This window comes from Achroia grisella, unplaced genomic scaffold (genome assembly GCF_030625045.1).
Source record: "Achroia grisella isolate CSIRO2021 unplaced genomic scaffold, CSIRO_AGI_Agris_v1 utg215, whole genome shotgun sequence".
Taxonomy (NCBI): domain Eukaryota; kingdom Metazoa; phylum Arthropoda; class Insecta; order Lepidoptera; family Pyralidae; genus Achroia; species Achroia grisella.
This window is the reverse complement of record NW_026712713.1, coordinates 997,109-1,022,076: the sequence shown is the minus strand read 5'-3', so window position 1 is coordinate 1,022,076 and position 24,968 is coordinate 997,109. Positions and strand designations below refer to the sequence as shown.

Genomic DNA, 24,968 nt, shown 5'->3' with positions numbered 1-24,968 from the left:
GATAATGAGGATGAGTTTATTAATTGTCTGCTCTTGGCTCATATAATAAATCTAAGACAAAAGCGACGTAAGTTTCTATGTAATAACTAATAAAAACCCAAGTAGTTCATGTACGACACGTACTTTATTGTAAATTAACATAATTAATTAGATTTTTTCGCCACATCTACTGCCGGCTAGTGCGAACTATGAATAGGAGATTGAAAGGAAGCGTACTTGGCCTAGATTAGTGTCGAAACAGCTCACTCAGTCACTGGGTACCTGAGAAGTGAGTGGCTCAAGGATCTTGGTTCACAACCAACAATTGCTAAGGCTTAATGCATAAAATTATCATTCGTTTCTGTTGCAACACTACGCGAATTTACTGATTCAAAGATGCGCCCAGGAATTGTGAAGATGGATCTCATTTACTTTTAACCCCGGCGGAATAATAGCGGTATTATAAGTTTGATGTACTTGCGTCTGTGTGGCTAACTGTAGCATCGTACATAAACTACCAGACCGATTCTGATGCAGTTTTTTTTATTTCAACGCTGAAATGATAGTGATAATTTTTCGCTAAAATTAATTTGAAATGTTGTACTTAATGATTTTTATTTTATAATTATATATTTATTATATAGGTATTTAGGTATAACAGAGAGCATTATAGGACAGTGAAAGGGAATTACTGGATTCAAATTAATATACTACAAAGGAGATATCGACATATACGTATATAAATTATATATGTATATTGCAGTTATGCATGTATAGATAAATGGAAACTAATATTTTACACTAAAATTACATAGTATAAAGTCGCTGTCGCCGTCTGTCCGTTCCTGTATATGCTTAAATCTTTAAAACTACGCAACGGATTTTAAAGCGGTTTTTTTTTATAGATAGAGTGATTCAAGAGGAAGGTTTATATGTATAATACATGTACACCCGGGCGAGTAGCTAGTAACTAATAAAGTAACAATTCATGATCTACGCAAATCTTTCTACCGCAAATTAAGAACCTATTTTGTAAAAATATTTTGTTTATTTTGTATTTTAAATACACATTAGCTTTTTCAAATTACATTAAGCATTTTCAAATTATAATCTGTTAGTTATTTACAGCAAATATCAGATTAAGTTATGGTTATTAAAGTCCAATTTATTGTTGTGAAAGGTAGCAATATTGTAATGATAGTTTAATAGTATTCTGTAGTTTAATGCCATATCTCAAGGACTTCACAACTGTACGACTATACTTAATACCTAACTACGATATATACTTCATATGCATTTTAAATAAAAAAAAACAATGGAAGATGTGAAAAAACAAAAAATAATCCCATTTATTCAACATCTGAGTTTCTGAATTATCCTTACTTTTGGTATTGAAGGCGGTTTTTCGTGGCTATTGCCAATACACGGTATTAATTATTATTACTATTAATATTAAAAAGGATTCATGCTAACGTAAAATTTATACATATATACGAAGTACTACAAAATGATGTAATTGAATTTGTATTGACAAAACTTTTGAAGTAAACTGGGATAAATAACCATTTACTGAAAATACATGGTTATATGTAAACATATAAATTACTATGTTATGACTTTTTTATAGTATATGGGGCAAACGAGCTTGTGGCAAACACTTGACAAAAATCTATGCTTCTTTTTATTTCACATTCCAGTCACTTCCTACTGTTTTCATAAAACGGGAACCTACATTACCAATGTTCTAGTATATAAAAAAATAAAGCAGATACTGATGCACAGTCACGACTACAATCCTAGATAAGGTAACCAGAGAGATTTTCAACTGTCTAACATTGTTGTCAACTGACATTTCGCATGAATCCACGTTGTATAAGATTTATTTACCCCTACAATCGCTGGAGAGGTAAACAGAGAAGCTTTTTTTTTCGTCCACCAGATTTATTAAATCTTCAGGAGTTCTTGTCTATAAAGAAGTATACCAAAAGGCTGGTCATAACTCTCAAGTAAAAAAATATTGAAATAAAATTATTTTGGAACGCGAATTAAGTGTGCACCCCACCTTATAAATGCCAGCTGTTCGATTCGCCGCGATGTATTGAGCAAGGTCAGGCCTTCAGAACCTTTTTATACTGAATTTTGCTAGATTCACGACCGCTAATATTTTATGCCTAATGTTCAACAATTATGGATAATGACTCGGATATTAAACTCGTTATGTGTTACAATACGCGGAATTGTATTATAAGTTAGTATTTTCAGTAATATGATGGCATTATTCCTTTGGCTATATTACTGGAATGCCAAACAAGCTAACTGTCAACGTGATAGTAACTGATAACCTGATAAGCATCGCCAATATATAATACATAACCCGATCGTGTATGTGTCTATATACATATATCTATATCTATCTATATGTTATCATTCCGGAAGACTAAAATGTTATGTCTCCGTACTTATATTGTAATTTCAGTGCCATAACTCACTCTTTAACCGAAACACAGCAACCAAAGAAGTGCATGGCTAAAGTGAGTGAGATAGACGTACCCATACAGGCGACTTTGCACAAAGTCTAGTACCTATAAGGGAAAATGCGTATAGGCTACTTTTTAATTCGTTAATAGATCAAGGGTTTACGAACATAGTCATGGTTAAATGTTAGTGTCTAAGTACAATAAAGATACCAGAGTCATAAACTGGTTTCACACACAAGGAGGCTCACAACAATACTCGTAAACTACTAAAGTAAACAAGCAGATTTGCTTGAGGCACCCATTCACGAGTATGACGCAGGGCAGCTATTATCAAAGACCCAGCATAATTTTACCTTTATACGCAGATATCTGTATAAACAGATAGGACTACGCTTGTTTAACTTCGTCTGAGAGGGCGGGAATGGTTCATTATAAAGGTATGCCAGACCAGATAGGGGGCATTCTTATAAACCACATTCCAGGATCAGGATGCGAGGCCATTCTGTTACTATATGGTACAAGTTGAGTCGTTTTGAGTAGTTACTACCTCGATTTACGCCGACAAGTCGTGAGTTCGAATCTGGCCGACACAAAAAAATTCTTGTGTATTGTATATATGTATTTGTATAATAATCATTTCACACCCATTACCTCTTTTCATGATGACTCCCCGCTTACAATCGAGACAGAGATATTCCATAGTTCTTGTATAAAAATTATATCACATCACCCGTCCCTCGCCATATACCACTCCATTCTATTGGCGTTTTTTACTTACCAATATAAGTTAATCATTTATTATTTATATTATTATTATTTTTTACTTTTTTATGAAAATTACGCGGGCTCATGGAATTATGCATAAAAAAAATATACTACCATGCATTTGATATACTCTTTTGTCTAGTGCTTGTGCGACTGTCAGTGCTTGTACTTATAGAGGTAGAATAGAATTGAAAATAGAAGTCTTTGAAAATAGAACCTTAATGTTCAAATTTATAATATTAATTAATTATGATCACTAGTACTAATTATTTGTTGAGATCTATTTCATTTATACATTAATTATTCACCGACGCCACATATCTATCTATTTCCTTAATTCAAATCGAGCGAAATGTGAGATTACCAGTAACTAGCTACTCGCCCCGACTTCGCACGGGTATACAAGTATTATACATACAAAATTTCTTCTTGAATCACTCTATCTATTTAAAAAAAACCGCTCATAATCCGTTGCGTAGTTTTAAAGCTTTAACTATACAGCACAGGGACAGAAAGAGACAGCGACTTTGTTTTATAATATACAATAATTATCAATTAATTACGATAATCAAACATTGACAGTTGAGATTGTCATTGAGTAGTAAATTTATATTTTTTATATCAAAATGTAATCTTTAAGACATATTCAGTAGTACGATCAAGAGCAGTGAAGAGTATTGGCAGGTTTATCAAATCATTTTCTGTAACATGTGATATGTTCAGTGAGTGAAAGACGTCTATAATATTGTGATTTTGGTAAATCTATTGACCCTTATCTTATTTTCTGGTTTACCTTTCAAACCTTCATATCAGCCGTCATGTCATTGTTTGCATGTACTATCATACCTTCACTGAGCGAGGATTATAGTGTAGGCTCTATTGGCTTCAGTGTTCATAAAAACCCTGTTAGAACGACCTGCACAGGATTCTCCCTTACATTAAACATGTATATATAAATAAATTGATGGAAGAATCGTAAGGTATATGTATATTTATGTATATGTATATATACCTGTATCATCAGGGGAGGAGTAGTTATATTCCATTAGAACTCTGTATAGAACGCTTACAACTTCCTTATTGAAAACTCTCTTTTTAACTTTTTCTAACATGAATGTAATGCAATATTTATATTACGCTTGTAAATATTTGAGTATCTACTTTCAGGCGAAGTTTCGAATTTTCACATTTTATTAAATCAGGTTTTATAAAAGTTAAGCAAAATTAAATTATTCCTTAGCTGAACAATTTAGCAGTTATATTACTGCTAGCATATTCATTCTTTTATTATTATTATCAACTTAAATAATTTGGCCATTATAAAGTTAAATGGAATGCTAATTGAAGAAATTGACGAGTAGACAGTTATATATACTTTTATACTTGTAATTACTTAACTTTTTATAAATTGGTATGTCTGTACATTATCGTAAAGGAACATCAAAGCTATTGTTAATTATTATCACATTTGCACAACAATAAAGGAAACAAAAGTTCTCAGGGTGAAGCATAATACACAAACATTGTATAATAATGTTATGCTATTTCGTAATATGTTACTTTGAAACCGCAACGACCCGTAACCGGTTTCAGAAGAAAGGGAAAGGATGAGAGATAGTATTAAAAACGAAAGGGACGACACGAGAGTAAGTGTGGAATTCTAGAGGCATTTGCCAAATGACAGTATTATGGAAATGCAAAATATACAAAAGAATGTACTGTATGCCCAAATTTCTTTCACTGTACAAGCTAATTCTAGTTTCATAGAAGCGAACTAGGTATGAAAATTATAGTTATAATTATAGTTTATTCGAATAATTGGCATAGACCTTGTTGCTATAAAATTCGGTATAATTGTTGTGGAGAAATGTAATCACTTCATTTTTACTTACTGTATTGGAAAGTAAGAAGATATAATTGTAAGCATATTTATGTAATTCCTATAGTAACAAATAGAGAAAAGAAGGAAACCACGACATGGTTACATTAAGCAAATTGAGGCCAAAACAGGAGTCGTGTCGTATCCATATTTAAAGATACGAATGCTAGATCATTATTATTGGTTTTTTTTTATATTAAAATTTGAGCTCGTTTGACCGTTATATGATGAATGACTGAAAGATACATATTAATATACGGTAATATTACGGTTTATAAAGAACTGTATTTTTTTTTTCAAAGAATAAGTCGAAATCGTAATAATGGTAAGTGACAACCATCGTTTTGAACATCACCATGGATATTATGTCATTCTGTGAGGTCATAGGTACCTCTTTTCTATTATTTTGTATTGCAAAATTCTGCAATAAATAAGTTTGTTATAGCTTTTAGGAATGATTAACTCTAAATCTCTTTCTAAAAAGCAGTTTATTCTGGTTTCTCGTTGTGCTGTTTAAAAATACTACTAAAGTAACAAACAGTATGTGTATACAATGTCAGTGAACGCGAAAGGTAAATCAATCATCGATGTCATAGCATTCTGAATATTGAATTTCCATTTTGTATTGAAAATATTCTGTGACGTTGCGGTCTAGTAATTACATCGACCTGTCAACTTACATCAGAGAATATGTCTGTGATTTATTAGCAATATTATAATCTACTTACTAGTGACGCCCGGGACTTCGTACACATTTACATTTGCAGATCTCCATATCTATATATAAAACGTGAAGCATAAACTTTCCACTCCTTTTTACGAAAATATCACGGACAATGAAGTATGAAATTTCGCACGCTTATAGTTTATGTAGGAATGTAGAATGTATTTTTTTTTTATTATAATAATAAAAAATACATTATTTAAATACCATGTATTTGACACATACAAGCATGCGTTTATTGTTAAATTGTATTTGTATATAGTCTTACCAGGTATTAATAATCAATGGAGTTGTATATATTCTTTTATTTATTTTATTTGTTTATTTCTTATCTCAGTAATAAAAATTGTACAAGACATCTCGCCTTGTTTCTGGATGCGAAGTAGTTTGATTTGTAAAATATGTTTTAGTTGTAGAGTGAGATATGGTAGTGAATTTTTTTTAGTCTAAATTGAAATAATAATAAAAATATGTACATACTTTAACGAAGCTCATTTGTATAATACGTTGTTACAGTTTCTTGGCAATAATTCATCACTAAGAAACAAACATAAACTATTATTTAAAATTAACGATACCTATTATTTTGAAAATAACACGAAATACATAAAGCTATGTAAAAAAACTAGTATATTCCATCGGCAAACGAAGGCGGAAACGGGGAAAAAAATCACTTGAAATTATTCCAGTTAACACTCCGTGAAATCTACCCATTAATCTCACTGCCTCCATTTTCGGGAGAAATAAAGAGGATGCATTAAGAAAAATGTGGCCACACGCCACTATTAGGAGTATTTGTATCCTACGTTTTGCAAATTCAGTACATTTTAGGGTTTATATTTCCGTCTTCACTTTTATGAATATTCGAGATACTATGTTCGGAAGGAAGACTTAATACTCGTTCACAAATAAGTGCATGTGTAAGCAAAATATGGGGGAGAGGATTGATATTAATGTGAACTAGTAACTCTATTAATCCATAACTCAATCAGGTCGACCTCCTGGTCCAGCATCATCCTCATCATCCTCATCATCATCAAAGGTAAGTGTCTGCCCGGTTTACTCTTGATATCCATCACCATTAAAGGTCCATAGCAGAAGCGCTATGACGGAATGGCCACTCCATGTTTATTAACCGTCACCAGTCATTGCTTTGCCTTTATCTCATTATTTGGGATCGGCGCAGTATGTCCTCTTCTCCTACTGAATCATATCAGCAGTCATATCTGAGTTTTCTCTCCTTTTATACATGTCATCTTGTAAACAATTTATCTCTCTTTTTTTGATCGTTCCCTCCCTTTCATCTACCCACGTTCGTGTTAGTTTACCACTTTCTTTAAGACATGGCTTCTCAGCATAGCATGCCTTTTAATCCCGACTTCATATTTATTAAGAAAAACAGATGAAATAATCTCCCTTATTTCCGTGTGCGGTTAAAAATAAGATTACACATTGTCATTTTATCTCATCACTCCGTAATAGCCTCATTGTGAATATTTCAGTGTATTGTACAGAATATAATACTTCTTTGTGCAACTTTTTTTTATCATAACGTTCGCGATACCGTAATACGGCTGTGTATAATATAATACATACATACTTATATAATAAAACATTACGTATTTTTTTTATAATTTGCAAGGGAATTATCATTAAGGTCGTATTATACGTATGCCATATTCATGTACTGAATACGTATTTCGTAATTATACGATTGCGAACCTAAAATATAAACATTCAGGTACTTGAAATACTCATTATTTTTAACGTTATTTCCACATGTCGCTTCGTATATGGTCGATAGTTGACTACTGTTTGTTGTTGTAATTTTTATGTAACTTTAATGGTAAATACGATTGCCTATCTGATGGTAAGGTAACCATTGTCAATATACATGAACAACACCACGGATATATTACATAATCATATGATGCGCTTAATACCTCTCGTGCGTCATGCTCATCTTATCATCCTCCACTGGTGCCCCGCCAGCGTATACTGTTAGCGCAGGCGGGTCCACCATTTCATTATCGTCAATAAAAAAAGAATACCCCTCATGCACTGTCATTCTGAAGAACTAAGGTGACATGCTTCCATTACTTATACTTAGCCCTCTAATTTTAGTGTCATATGACATATCTCACCATTCAGATGCATGATCACTGATATATGAGATAGACACCCATGCAGACGATTTTGTCTAAATAAGTAAAAAAAAAAAGTTTTGTACTTTGGGGAAGTTCAGAGGCATTTTTAATTCATAACTATTACTGGCTATGCGTACAGTTCACTTGATATATTAATGTCCTACATGGCAGGGAGAGAGCCTATTGTCATTTATCAGATTAGTTTGTTATTGATGATTACACCACTGAAGAATCAGTCAGAAATATAAATTGAATTCAAGCTTGGTCAAAATCGTTTTTGATTTTGACCAAGTTTGAATTCATGTCCTTTAAGTAAAAGTAGTAGAGAACCTCTAGACCACGACTTTCTCAATTTATTAATTTTATTAACATTTAAGTTGTTTAAATTGTAGAATACTTTAATTTTTTAATGAATAAAGGGTTTTTTAGTTATAATAAGTCGACATGTTAATGTTTGTGAAAGATTTGTTCATATTTCCGCTCAGATGCGTAAGTAGGTAAACATTATTTCAAGTGCCTGTATCAACAGATTTGAACAAAAGAATAAACAGTTCGTACTAACTCTAATCAGCTCGGTAGGTTTGCACGAGCGATCAAAGCGATAATTAATGCCGGCCCGGTAACTCACAAAGTCACCAGCCGGCTTTTGTGACCGCCTAACGTTTTCGCATTTAAAACGTTACGTTTCCGTATAAGTGTTTTTTTAAACGCGTCTTAAAAAGTTTATTTTATGCTACAAACGTATAATTATGTAAAAATATTACGTAATTTTCTTAGAATCTAGAACGTTTTTGCATGACACTAAAATATTTTTTGTTATGTATCTGAAATTGTAAATAAGGTGATGACCCACCTGATAGTAAGTAGTCACCATGACTTATTATAAGTAACACCACAGACGTCACTTCATCATGTAACTCCCATGGTCCAACTAATGAGTTGCCATTCAGGAAGACTAAGATGTCTTGTCACTGAATCGGGCAGTATCAGACCGGTGCAAATACTGTAATACATACCAGCCTATTTCATATGCCTTTGCATTTGATGTTGGGTACCAACTTAAACATTATCATTGTAATAATATACCCAACTGTGTATATGAATCAATAATATATCAATTAAATTTTAAATTATCGCAATTTATACACGCAAAAAATTTGTATAAATTATGATTAGTGTCTAGAGAGAAACATTGCGTAAACTGGAATACACTAGCGCGGCATAAAATTTACATTTTCAAATAACATGTTAAATATATTGTGTTGAACGTGCTTGTGTCATAAACATCGCTGTTTGTTGTGTGTATGTACAACATGTTATATAACTTGTATTCAACATACGCGTTACTCGCGCAACTGGCTCCCCTCACCCGCCCGGTCTGTAGTTCACAATTGCGTTCAGATCAAGTAGGACGTATTCAATTTTTGTGGATATATTTTGACTATGGAATGGAATAAAAGAAATACAACTTTGCTGATTGAATATTTCAAGGAAAAAAGAGAATTGTGGGATTCCAAATGCGACGATTACAGAGATCGCGGCAAAAAACACGACGCGTGGATAGATTTGGCTAAAAAATTTGATATTGACAAAAGCATAGTAGAGAGGAAAGTGAGAAATCTGATTGGACAGTTTCAAAGGGAATTGCGAAAATCGGTACCGGGAAGGGAAGCAGATGAAATAAATTCGAAGTGGTTTGGTTTTCAGTTGCTACTGTTTTTAAAAGATAAATACAAAGATTGTTCATCGGACAAATCTGGTATTTTAGAGGTAAAACATTTTCACACTCTAGAATTCTAGTAGTAAAGTAAGGAAGATGTCGGATATATGACGTTTAATTTCTATTTTTTTTTTCAGGAACATATATCTATTGAGCAAGAGACAGAGGCTGATGAAGAATATGATGAAAGTTTATGTGAAAAATACAACAAGACTTCTCTACGAAAACGACGATTGAACAGATCAATAGATTTACAAGAATACAGTAAGAAAAGTATAGCAAATGAATTCAATATATCAAATCATCCTATGAAAGATAAACAAAGAAAATTATGTCATGAGGACGAGGATGACTGTGTATTATATGGAAAACTCCTTGCTATGAAGTTACGACATTTCTCACAGATTGAGAGGCAAAAGCTAATGTTTGAAATAGATAATTTATTGCTGAATCGTCGATTAAACGAAAATTCTTATTCATCAAACAATTCATACACTGTTTCGTCGCCTCCTGAGATAATAATTACTAAGCGTTCACTATCAGAATGCGGCTCTTACGATTCTTCTCCTTCTTCTCTGATTTAAAATTATCATTGTATTATTTTTAAGGTTATTTATGATCAAAATATAGAGACTGCTATATTGAATTTTACTTAGTTTTAAGTAATAATGTCTTCAATCTTCTGTCATGTCTTTATATAGTAAGATGATCTCAAATGTTAATATAGCTCTGAAAATTTCAGGAATTAACGTAAGCGGAAGTAGGATAATATCTTTACTTTTATAAGTATTCTTTGATATCGGTTTTCATTGCGTAGGTATATCTATAAAATGAATAATACATATTTCTATAAAAGTATAATAGTTTAAGTACGTAGGCAGCAAGTTTAAAAGTTCGTAGTGTATATATCAATAGCATTTTGTATAAAGAAGTTATTATTATTATCAGGTAGAAGCGAAACTATAACTTGTACGGCCTCATGTTTTGTTTATTTTCTAATGTATTAAATAGTAATATATTCAAACTTATAAATTTTGTGGTTTTTAATATATCTAACCTTAATTGTATTTCATGTCTATTTTATAAATTGCAGGTGAAAGTATAAAATTTCACTGCAGTTTTAATTTGTGTTACGGTATATCATTTCTTACTCTGAGCGGATTATGATTAATTATACTAAAAAATACATTGATTATTTTTATTGCCATTTTTAGGTCTATTTTTCTATTTCTTTGATTTCTATAGAAATATAATGGATCCACCTGTTCTAAAGGTATGAACCAACAGTACGTATTAATGAAGGTTGATAGTACGCGCATGAAATAATCATATCAATTAGCCGATTAGTCGAGGTCGACCTGGTATGGTAAGGTGTATGAGTGACCTATCCTGGTCACTCATACACTCCCCCGCATTACTAACAAAGTAACAATCCTCCATCTAGTATGATTATAAAGAGCAATGTAAAGCGTACCTATAGCAAAAATAAACAACAAAAATTCCTTAAAGAAACCGGAAAGAATATGCACAGCGTAAGCTCTTTGAATTATATTCAAAGTACAAGACAATATTGTAATAAAGAGTTTATTGTCCTACAGATATAGATCGTGGTCACGACTTTATCTATTGTTGGAGATTCATTGACAGCTCGGGTCAAGCAAGTTCAAGGTGAGTTCTAGGAAAACGATCGACGTATAGACATATTGATAAATGTCAGTTATCTATTATGTTTTATGTTATTTCACAGCTTGAAATTAATTACCTTTACTCGACTGCAGAAAAAAAGGAATTTGTTGGACGCATGAGAACTTTGAACTCATTTGGAATTTGGAAAGAATGGCATTTAATTCGTAAATATAAAAATAATCATAATTGATTTAGTTAATGATATACTAGCTTCTGCTAACGAATTTATGCAATGCACTTATTGCTTAGCACATTGTGATGAATTTACTAAAAATAATTATAATCTGGTCCACAGACCGTTGTAGACCTGAATGGAGGAGAATCGTAGTCATTATCTGCGGTATGGTTCCCTTTATTAACAATTTTCTTCCTTTAAGGACGCATAATATTGATGAAGATATTCTGTGGATATACGGCATATATAATTTATTCTTTTGATAGTTACATCATTCCACAGTTGTTTCTATATATGAAAAATGATAGTAATTTAGTATCCGTTATGAACTGTTATTTTTAAACATCAATGTAAATTAGTATCTAATATGATCTATAACTTGTGGTTGACTTTTACAATACGTGTTATGAAATAATTATTTATAGTTTTTCTATAGAAAGTATAAAGTATTTCAATATGAATTCTAATATGATATTTTAATATGTATAATTTCATGTTGATTTTAATAAAACTTTATTAATATTGTAAAATAGGACATCATCAAATCCCAAGTTATGCAAAGCTTTTTTTATGGGTACTAGGAAACTACTTTTTTTTTTTTAATACTAACATAAAATATATTTTGGATGGGATGGATTCAACTATTTCATATCAACCGATATGACTAATAAGTAGGTATATATATCCACCAAACCGAAACCTAAGAAGAGGGAGTAAACAAACTCCCTTTCAGAATTATAATATTGTAGTAAGAATTAGGCGGTCATAAAATGTTTAGAGCCAGCACTGCTAAACACAGCCGTCGCCTATAAATTTGTATCTATACACACAGGAACGTTAGTGAACTTAGGGAGTTACTGCGAAATTACAAATTTGAGTAATCGCATCTGAACAACCCACGCAATTTTGTTATATTCAAATTATATCAGTCTAATCATATATTAGAGAGAATTAAGGCATGCTATATTAGTCATCTGATATCGCAATGCATAAGAGGTACCAATAGAAGGTCAGTGGTGCTGTTCTTGTTCATGTAAAGAAAAGGACCGCCACTGCCGTCAGGTAAGCTGTTCGCTTCATTGCAATTCCAGAAATATGAAAACATGTTAAGCGTAGTTTTATGAGTGTATTGGACTTCCTTGCTGGTTATTGTTTTAATGTATTATTTGATGTCAAAAGAGCTTTGGCTTTGGCTTATAATTAGGGAAATTCTGTTCTGCAAATGTATACGTACATATAGCACACCTGTTATTAATTCAATTCAAAAGTTTATACTTTAAAAGTCCGCTTTATATTTTTAACTTTAAAGACTAAATTCATTTTTTTAATATTGTCGTAAGTCTATTATTGTATTAGGTATGCGAGTTATTTATTTGAAACTATTATTCAACTTGTAGAACGTACGCACAACAAGTAGAACGGTTTACACATTAAACTTTCAATTTTTTTTTTAGTTGAATCCACAGATCGCCTAATATTAACTGAACCCAATCGAGTAATCGAACGGGTCAACAACGATATTGTAAAATTTTAATTGGATAAAAATTGCACAAATTTATATAACTGAAAGACTACAAGCCCATAAAGTCTACAACGGACGAATGTAATGTACTTGGTTTCTGGAAGAAAACGTTTGATCGAAACTTTCGATTTTTCATTTCGTAGTAAACCCTCAGCATCCACTGAATCCTCGCATTATGGATATTGTTTAAACGTACGTATAAAGATTTATTCTGTCGTGTGACCCCAATAAAAAACTACGTGTCTCACACATGGAAAATTTTACTATGAGATAGGAAGTTCGAAAATCAATACATACTCGTAGTTCACAAGATAAGGAACTTATTTTGCGGCTTATCGCTGATAGCAGTATATTTACATAAACCAATTCTGCTGAGCAGATATCGGGAAGCAAAGTTTTGCGGAACAGTCACATTTGGGATCGTCCTTTTTTATATTCTTCATTGCCACTTTTGCTATCAATTGGCCTTTAGTTATCTTATTGCGAGAACCTTTTCCGAAAATTCGAGACAGATTTCGAGGAGTTGACGCATGGATAGATTTGTTGTTTGCTGATATTCTCCGAGCTTTTTCAGGGAACTATGAATGAAGAACGACACGATCGCAACGAAATCAGATTAAATTTAATATAGTGAATTCATTGGATGGTCTATGATCTCTAGAGGAAACAACGAGCTCCCGAATTGTACCTAATATATTGGAAATAATGTGATCAAATGAATTTGTAAAAATATATTTAAGTAATTCTATCGATCGTTTAAGACTACTAGCACAAGCTCTGTTTATTTTAGAACTGCATACTACTGTATAAATTGTCTAAAATGATTTTTTTTTTTTTATATCATAATTTGAGCGCGTTTATCTCACCTGATGTTAAGTGATGATGTGGTCTAAGCTGTTACACGCAAGCTCAAATAATACATTCACTCTGTTAAAAGACCCAATGCTGTATAGACGCTTAGAGAGTTCCACTAGCTGCTCGCATAAGGAAAGATGATGCAAAACGGTTAGTTCGAGCAGCTGGGACAATATTGTATGGAGCCGCTCTCTACGTCTTGTTGTACGTTGATGGAACGGTAGGAATGAGGTTGTGCAGTTCTTGAGCACATTCGCCAAAATGGAGCCTATATTATTTATTAAAAAATGTTCCCAATTACAGTTTGTTAGATTATATTATACTATTGTACCACCTATTTATGCTATGGCAATATGCCAATTAATGCTGAAACTGTAATTCAAAGTCATCTCAATTAATTAATTACTTATAAGTTATAGGTACTCATTAATCATACGCATCAAAATCTATATCAGCCATTCAGTTTTGATTACCAGTCGCCAAAAGCAGATCTATTAAGTCAATGTATTTGTGAGAAACTGTCAAATTAATAAATGTTATTTATTACATTAAAATTCTACATTAACCTTCTAAAGAAAGAACGCTGCTTAGTTTCGTAAAAAGTAGTTGAATTACAATTGAAGTTTCGCAAAACGTGTGATGCAGCTTACGTAACCCGTGGGCGAACAATGGATAATCTTGGACGGGCCAATATTGAGAACGAGAATTAAACAATTTCGAATCGGTAGAAGAACGACTTTAATAAACTTAAACCTAACTTATGGATAGTTATATTTCTTTATTACATAATGACGTTTGAATTATATTATTAGGTAATTAAATACATCTGCTATATCTAAAGAATTCAAAATAAATTTAATTTTAAGTGTATCAGTCTATCTATCCACTTATTAGCTTGATATCACTCACTCACATCATCAATAGAAAAGGCAGTCAGGCGCCTTTACTATTTGGGAGTGATGTCATCCATTCGATTAACTAGACAAATAGTATCATAAATACTTAGATACACCATTTTGCATGCACTATTCGGTTTAAATATTTAAGTTTAATCGACCATTTTACAATCATTTATATAACAAATTAACCTCTACATAATAATCATATTATATTGCAATTCACTATTGCACACTTTTTGAATAATTATATAAAACAAAAAGTATTATAGTTTTCAGTTTCAGCAACTGTATCAGCGTATATTTGTAGATACCATTTATTGACGATGATTAAAAGGAAAATTTATATAAAGCATTTAAACAACGCCATCTATTATTTTATTAATAAATTAAATAACAATTTAAGCATATTTACAATAAAAAAAAGAAATACTAATTTGTTTGAAGGAAATTTATATAAGATGTAAAGCCTATATGTAAAACACGTTTAAGAACATATTTAGTGAAAATGTCATCTTCATTACTCCTGCAGTTTTACGTGATAACAAACAGACAGTTAGCGCGATTTTATTATATGTAACGGAGATATATAGAATTAATAAAAAACAAGAGAATTTGTAGATTTAATTCTCGGTTGTCTTAATAATCGTCCGCAAATGATTAATGAAGTTAGTTTTGGAGAGTAGCTTTCTTTTCGTGATACCGAATTGTAATGGCTCATAAGGTTTATCATTTGTTCAAAATTAGGAGTTAGGAATAAACCCACTGCGTATAGACGTCAATAAAACGCAATTTTGTTGTTAAATATTTATGAGGACCATCGAATTAAGATAGTGCTCTATTCTCTTATGTTTTATCGATTACTGCACTTAAGAAATCAAATTCAATACGAAAGGTAATTAAATTACAATGGTAAGTATATACTACTATACCTGTGATTTTTTTATGAGACGGGAATGATTTACTTTTTGAATTCTTAAATAACAATAATAAATAACTCCATGACAAATAATACAGCATCTTATAAATACTTAAATATTTTTTTCGTAAATACATACATAATATACATAGATAACACCCAGACCAATACAAACAATCATACTCTCATAATGAATATAAATGTTTGCACCGTGCGAGAAATCGAATCTGCGGCCATCGGAAGTAAAACGATATGGTAAACCGCAAGACCACGGAGGCCGTCAAATAAAGTATTTTTCACCTTGTGTCAAGTTTTTTCGTTGAAACGGTCGTTCCACTGATTGGGTCTCAAATCGTGTCGCATAGTATGTATTGCAATACTCATTGTTATACATGTTACCACTTACCAGCAGGTATATATAAAACTAAAGCATCTGCTTTCTGTTGTGTGGGTATATCTTCATGAATATGATAATCTTGAGAATAACAACATAGACAAGTCGTTATACTTTAGCGTTAGGTAGTGTGCCGCCATATCGTAAAGGTATACGGGAGGAAATAATATCTAACTGCAGCGCACATATTACATTTATTTGATACAACTGCGTTGAAGCACGAATGGATTCTGATTTCTGTGCGGCCATGTAATCTCATCTATTTTTATGTTTGTACAGTAACGTTTGTCTGATTCAATTTACTCGTATTTTGTTCAATTTCCACCGGTCTAGGCATAGAACCTACTTATATCATGGAATAAAAGAAATTACATTTCTGAAGCCTCTCAAGCAAATTTATATGTAGCACTATGAATCTAGTTACAGAGTTGTTTTGTGAGATATCTATTTAATTATTACATGTAAGCATATGAATATTCTTGGCTCTTTTATTGTGGCTTTATATTTCTTCTCTGTGCATTTTGTACTGCAGTAGAGAAAAGAGATACAGAAAAAACGTGTGTCAACGAGGGGTGGCTTTTGAACAGTCTTACTGTACCCAAGAGTGTTCAAAAGCCACCTGTGAAACAGTACCTTGTCTCACCCATTTCTGTCGCAAAGCAACGTCTTCGTAACCTGTGTATCGATTGAAAGATCAGACGTTCGATCAAATGATAATGTAATTTCCATGTCATTATGTACAAATATGGTTACCACTTACCGTTTGTTATTTATCGTCAGTATATTTGTCACTCCAGTACCATAAAAAGAGTAAAAACTTTTTAAGTATGTCACCTAACTCTGCTGCCAGATTAATCTCTGTCCATTATTATTTATTTACTTCATGTTTTGTATTAATTTAATCGGAAACGATTATTATTTTCTATTCAGTAGTGATATTTAAATAAATTTCTTTCTGCGTTTATCGATTAAGAACTAAATCACACAATATTGACACGGAAGTCTCGCTCTGGAGATCACGACCGGGGTCAGCCGTGGTCACGATGTCGTACTCGCCTTGTTAGGCTCTATGGTCAGTTGTATGTACACAAAAACATTTACTGATTATACTTATACTCTAGTATAATTTCCTTCTGAAAATGAAATAACTCAGATTTTGGATCCAACAAAATTTGCCACCAAAGTATCCGTAATTAGGGCAATAAATAAATTTCGTGTCACATTTTCCTAAATGGTTTTTACGTATATATAGATAAATCTATTTTTATCTAAGCTAATATATACTTATGATATCAAAGCCTCGATGGTCAAGCGGTTTAGCACACTTCTTTACTTTCGATGGTCGCGGGTTCAATTCCTTTAAGGATACAAACATTAGTAAATAAATAAATACCAAAGTAAATAAATAAACCAAATACGCCCAATCCATACTCATTTATAAAACTACCCTATTAAGTAACTTACTAAGCAAACAAGCTCAAATTAAAGTACATTTGACGAATTAATTAAGGAACATTAAATGTGATCACAGAATCGAGACAGATCGAGGTAGGCAGTCCGTCTATAGTCAGCACTATAATCTAGGTACAATCAACCCTAAATTGTCACTAAATAACAGCGCACAAGTCAAAAGCATTTCGAGCAATTTGAATATTGGAAGTACGATCACTAACTAGCATTTACTATTCTGAGCTTCTAAAGATTGGAATTACTACAGTCAAAGAGAGCGTTCGAGTCTAATGGTTTACTGTCCGACTTTAGGCCTCATTCTAAATAATGTGACAATCAACCTGTTCTCTATGCCAGTTTTATATAAAAAAAAGAAATATTGTTCTACAATTAATTACACAGAATATTACAACTCGCATCAAAAGACTTATACAAAAGAAAGCAGTAATTACTATATAAAAGCGTGCCGTTCTTTGTTGCATTGTTTCATACAAAAGTCTACACTTATCGGAGTAGCTAATGATATGCTAACTGTCGCGTCCCGAGAATAGCCAACCTTATTCTTTCAGGCTGAATACCGTATTCATTTGTTATTGAAGGAAAAAAATAATTGTAACTAAGTGGTCGGCACCGGCTTCACCCGAAGGCTAGCATTGCATGTTTTGAGTATATTAACAATTTGGTTATGTCGCTCTGGAATAATAGACCTTCCAATGACCACAGGCATGACATGACAACGTAATGTCCCTGGTATTATACATGTCTATAGACTACAATTGCTACTCAATATCAGTTTTAAAATTCAAAATTATTTAATAACATAGGAGCTTTCAGCCTCTTATATATGACATAAGAGATTCTATTTTATATAATTTCTGGTGGGCTGTTGTTTTATTTGATATTTTAATTACGTAATAAAATAATATACATATTATTTAATCTCGCTGTAAATTAGACGAAGTCAGCGAAATAGAATCATCATTCACTCACGAATCTACTGACTTCTCTATTGGGTCAGCCGTCCTGATACTTTTACGCCACTTTTTGCGGTTTTTGGTTATCTTAAATGGTAAAATAGGTTATTAAAAAATTAATTAATGAAATAAATGAGGTACATTTATTATTGAGGCATTTTATACGTATATAAATACAATTATGGCAATCACGGCATCTCACAATCTTTAAACAGGCAGTTTACCCGTGATCATGGGGTTAAAACACTGCCGTGGTAAAACAGTATTTTATATATTTTTATTTTAACTCAATACTATTTAGAGACCGGTTCTACATTTCTGCATAGAATAAGCTGTGAGGTTATTAGCAGAAACATAGTAGAGCACTCGACATTCTTCGTAATGAGGCGGCTTCTGCTCGCCGCTTACGTGTCACGTGACCCGCGCTAAAGTGCTCTCTTTTTAATTATTTTAGTGTGACACAAAGAACAATAGCGACAACGATAAAAAATGGCAGTATCATCAAACGAAAGCTTTTTCTTCATATGCAGGAAATATTGTTAAATAGGGGTTAACAAATAAGCTAAAATAAAGATATATACTAGTTTTCTCTTGCAGGTACAAATATCCGTTTATGAATCCAATGTACTAGACGACAATATACTTATATATATGTATAAGTATATAATGAATTCTATAATGCAAAAAAGTTTATATCTTGGTTTAAATTTGTTACGTATACACGTTAACATTTTCTTATAACTATCCCTACTATCCAGTTCGACCAGCTAATTAGCTAATAATAGCTAAGAACTGACAAAAAACTCAAATGTTACACATCATCAATAAAAAAAATAAAACATGAAATGTTTTTCTATACAACAATAATTAAAATCCAAAATCATTTATTCATGTAGGGACATTTGAGCCGATTTTATATCATATTTTTCTCTATGGTACAGTTGAGTATACATATTCAATTGAGAAGAAAGGACAAGATACTAAACTGAACTTCTTTTTGTTTACTTTTAATAGTTCAGAGATACAGGGATCTTAATGTAAATGTAAATAATAAAACAGGGGAGTTGATAAAAATCTAGAAACACTATATAAAATATTATAATAAATACCAATTTAAACATCCCCATTCTCTCCTCCTATTCTCACTACCTACACCCAGTCCTGTCCCTGTTGAAAATTGTTCGAGTATGTTTCTTGACCTAGAATCGGTTTCGAGCAGTTTGTTTAAAAAAGTAAAAAATCTAAGGTTTCAAAATTTCAATAATGATGATGATGACCTATGTTAGTTACCCAATCGTAACATATCGATTGCGTATTAATTAAAACTCATGATCTCTTGCGCGTAATACAGGACAATCTTTTTTAATGGATGATGATGGAATGTTGCACCCGTAGTAGCAGTGGAGGATGATAAGATGAGTATGAGGTCAAATCAGTTAACCTATCGTGGTCAATTCACCAGGAATTTAACTTGGCGTTTTTCAGGGTGAACTGCGTGCAGGTCAACATGACATGGTACAATGCTAGCAACGGGGTTATTAAATTACATTAATAACGATCCCCCTTTCCCCCCCCCCCCCCCCCCCCCCCCCCCCAAACAGTGAGATACAGAAATAAGTATTACTAAAGTAACGAGTCATATTACTAGCACAGCTACCGTATTGTGTCGACCTCCACGCGGTCACTTCTGGTATCAATCACCATAATGAATTCCTAGTGAATTTGTTACAATACGCTTACTGTAGATCAGTTACTTCAGTTCATATTCATCCGATTATCTCCCACTGGTGCCTCTCCAGCGTCCACTATTATCATGTAATAAAAAAATGTTCCTACCCAATTTTCTTTATTTCAAAATACCTAAGCCCTCATTACGTTTGAAACAAGCAGAAACTAGAATAAAACAACAACGGGCCTGCCTCAACACTGTAGGGATAGGGCAAGGTCATCGGACGCGCAGGGCGTGAGTGCATCGTGCGCCAAAGAATAAAATGTTACGCAATAGCGCAGATGTTTTGAATTAGGCAATATTTTTTATTTAGATTTTAAAATAAAATTTAATGTTACACCTAATTATAATCTTCGCCTTCGTCTGTTTTAATTATGTATTATTTTTTAACAATATTATTATTTTAAAATGAAATGATCGATCGTTGTATCCATATTTTAAATGCGAAAGTAACATTCGGCTGTCTATTTGTCTGGTATCTTAAAAATATACCTTATACATTACCGTACATTTAAAGTTAAATGGATCTTAATATAATTTGACGTTAAGATTGATTGTAACATTTGAGCTCGGATAATGTTTTATCACAAAAAAAATATCTCCAATTAGACGCGGTAGCAGCTAGTACAAAATCAATGAGAAGTAATTAAAATAGTGATGTTTACTTACTTACGTTTAATTCATTTTAAAATTACAATACAAACTTAGTTATCATTGTGCATATGATAAAATAACTGTTATTTTGTTTTAATTTAATGTTTTAATAAGTGCTTATCTATTTGTGATGATGTATTTTTAGGCGGATAAAATTCTGTTAAACCTCTGTCACTGGAATTTAATTACGTATCCTACATTAGAGCATCCAAAAAAACATGCCACAATTTTAAGTCAATGAATGAAAGATACCGTAATGTTAATACATCAATATTAGTGTGGGCGCAAGGCGTGGGTATTAGCACAACGTACAAAAAGTAATGAATGATTCTGGCTAAACAGCTTTCAGGTTTCATATAAAGGATATACATTATCACATTATATAAACAAAGGTCTCTTTATATTGTATACTGTACTAACATTTACCCGCGACTGCGTCTGCTTTTTTAGAAAAATTAAAGTCATATACTCGTATTAATATCGCAACACGTGTCACAATCTATATCTTTAAACTGTTAAAACTATATTCATCTATCTATTTATCATTAAAATCGTTTCGATATATAATAGTTATGAAAATGTAAGAGACAGACAGATTGACAGGCACACTTTGCACTTAGAACATTAGTATGGTTTACATTACTAATAATTTCCATTAAAAACGAATTGAAGTACCTTTAATTTCAAATAGACTGTGAAAAATATAACATAACACTCAAATTATTAACAAAACGTTAAAATAAAAACACATCTTTATTGAATGTGTAAAAAATTCTCTCAGAGACAATACTGTTGACTGCACGAAACATTATGTCGTACCTATTCCGCGAGTCTATGAGAGTCTTGACCCCGCAACGTGACCAGCCAGCGATCGTTGCCACTGAGCTCAATTGGACGAGCTATCTACTACATAACTACATATATTATTTAGGTACATGTAGGTTGCAGTTCCGCGTCTTGTCGTGGGAGTCTTTGTGAATCAATGATTACGTGTTGTACCGTTTTCAATTGACGGCCGAATAAGTACGGTTGGCGGTTTTTTTTTTTTGTTTTTATGTTACGCGACATTTTCGGCAAACCTAAACTTCGATCATGATGTATTTGCAATTGATATAGTATATTTCAATAATCTTATTTTATGGCACCTAATACACATATCTACACGGGGTGGTGAATAAGATCTTAATTCTTATGTCCTATATGGAGTTTTATATCATCCAAATCTCTTCATTGAAACTCTGAAGTGATAACAGTACGCATAAGGTTTTACAGAATGAACAGATATTATTTTATTAAAATGGATAACTTTTCTAAGTTTATAAATAATAACAAAATATACATAAATATCGGTTACTCAATATTTTAGTAAGATAGACAAAACGATCAGCAAGAAATCGACGATGCATGTGTGCTTGTACGAGTCGCTAATACAAGGAAAATCATGAATTCTTTTTTACTGGAACAGCACGGACTACTCTAATGCTGTTGACCGCAGCTGGCCTTTAAACCCTCACCGGTTGATAGGGGGCGAGTACAGATGGCAATCCAAACCCGCGGAAGACATGGAGCGGCTGACGGCCAATTCCCGCCTGACGGATATGACTTTAGTACGTATGTACTACATACAATATGCTATATATACTTTATGTACTCATTAAAAAATTGTATTTAAATGTATTTACAAAAGATATAAAATACGGCGTAGGTATGCGCATTGCGCTATACTGCGGCAGTAAAAATAAGGTACCGCCAAGGAATATCCTTCGCTCCCTTACAACACAATAATAAACTGGAAATTTCGTGACAGCCTCAATCAGAACGTACATAAAGTTACAAAACCCTACCGTGTATAGTAAAGGGAAACTTACGCGGCCCACCAAAATATACGATGTTGAACCTTAGCCGGCTACACTCGTACTTCGCAGTTATAGAGCCCTTGGAAAATCCTTTATTTCGTTGCTTTGTTACGCTTCTTTCGCCTTTGAATAAATATCTCAATTCATTTTCTTAGTATAGACACCTTGCAGAGCCTTTTTGAAATAGATTGTTATTTTATGTAATGTAGGCATATATTTGGAGTTCAGCTTTAGTATGGAATAATAATTGAAAACTCACAAACATGTTATTATTATATTTGATGTATTGTCTCTTTTTAATATCATTTATTGTTAACAATGGGATTATTTCTATTGACTTATAAAAATAACTCGAAAGGACAAACTATTAAAATTCAAACAGTTGTTATTTTATGAATAACGGGAATAAAAGTAAATTGCAAATATAAACATTTATACTTTATACTTTTAATTTAAAAAATGATGATTATGGGCAGGTGATGGTAAGTTAATAACTGTCTCGGATGGTAGGTCTTTTATGCAAACCTTTGTCGCGAGCAAGAACTAAAAATATTACATTATTTTAACCTCAATTGCAAAAAGAGGTTTAACGCGTCTATATGTAAATATGTACGTGTGTCCGTCTGTGGCATCGTAGCTACTAAAGAAATAGACCGATTATCACGTTGTTATTTTTTTTTAAACTAAAGTAATCGAGATGGTCAGAGTGTCCTTAAAAAAATTTAAATTATAATATATGTATATATATAACTTATACTTTTTATTGCACCAAATATAGAAAATAATACATAGACCGTAACTTATATAAAAGTATTATCGCTAAGCAATTTTTTTCACACAACCTGTAGAGAAAGTAACGATAAGAAAAGGGTATTTATCAATTAAGGAATCTATACCTACAGGAATTACCTTATTGCTGATAAACAGTGCCAACTTGGGTGAGTCACATAAAATTATACCATACTAAATAATATGAACGTTGACAATGTAATTTACATGAAAACCGTTGTATAGGTACTTATCACGATGTGATAATATCGAAACCATTGTGCAAAGTTCCACAAATCCATAGTTATACGTCAGCCCACGTGGCACAATATAGTTTCCTGGCCGACAGGCTTTCCCACGCAGTTCTACGGTTCCAGTACCAGCGGATTCATATTAAATAATTTAGTCTAAATTTGTTTCGATAAATCTTATAGAAAAGTATTTTCTATTGATTGTTTTTTATGATGAAATTTTGTAGTATTTTTTACATATAATACGGCATATAGATGTCAAAAATGTATTTCGATTTAATATTCTCCTTTTAGTACCACCCAGCTAGAGATTTATTGATAATATTCAGATTCTATTATCAAATGTGATATAATAAATCTTATCTATCTATCAACTGCTATTGTGATTAACATAATACATGCTGCACATTGCAATCTTTGGGATGGTCGAAAATTTTAACGCGTATCGAATAGCTTCAAATCGAATTATAACATGTATAGTTTTAGTGTCTTCAGTTATTTTTTTGTCACGTCAGTGATATAAAAATAAACATATATATGACATTATAATACCATTAAGGAGGTAGGCATATGGGCACTATTATTATATTTTTTTAGGAATACATATGTAAGCTAATGACCACCGATTCTGAAGTAATATTGATAAATATTTTAAAAATATAGTGTTTTGTTTTAGTTTAATTGTCACGTTTAAAGAGGGTTTTCGTGGAACAAAATTTTAATTTATTAGAAACAATGTTGATTACGTGATGTTCGCTTTCAGCCGACAGTAAAGCCACACATTACTACACCATTGCATAATCCAGCTCGTTTGAAACGTGCCCGTAATTATTACTATGGTTTCCACTTGATTACATAACCAAAGCTTAGTTCGGAAGTTTTAGTACTGCTTGGTTTTATAGGCATTGCGATAAACCACTAGATTCGACCCAGTTTACGACGTCGAGTACTGTTCTTTTTGTAAGTACACCTAGGATATTGCAATTAGCAATTCACGTTTCAATATAATTGAATGGCATTGCGTAGTCTATGCTCTGAAGAACTATTTTCATGAGGCTCTATAAGTGGACTTTGTACGAAGTCGTCGTATCTCAATCTCAACAATTTTAGTCGTCAACTAGTTTGTTTTGTAAATGTGTTTCAGATAAA

General features: G+C 32.3%; 2 protein-coding genes across 2 annotated transcripts in view; one reads left to right on the top strand and one right to left on the bottom strand.

Annotated features, from left to right (window-relative positions):
- The window catches only part of LOC131842237 (brain tumor protein), a 459,207-nt gene that overhangs the window by 349,845 nt on the left and 84,394 nt on the right, over positions 1–24,968 (bottom strand). The window lies entirely within an intron of this gene.
- LOC131842239 (uncharacterized) lies at positions 9,402–10,724 on the top strand. Its single transcript, XM_059190782.1, has 2 exons — positions 9,402–9,741; positions 9,829–10,724. The coding sequence occupies exons 1-2, from the start codon at positions 9,415–9,417 to the stop codon at positions 10,273–10,275; spliced, it is 774 nt and encodes a 257-aa protein (XP_059046765.1). The 5' UTR covers positions 9,402–9,414; the 3' UTR covers positions 10,276–10,724.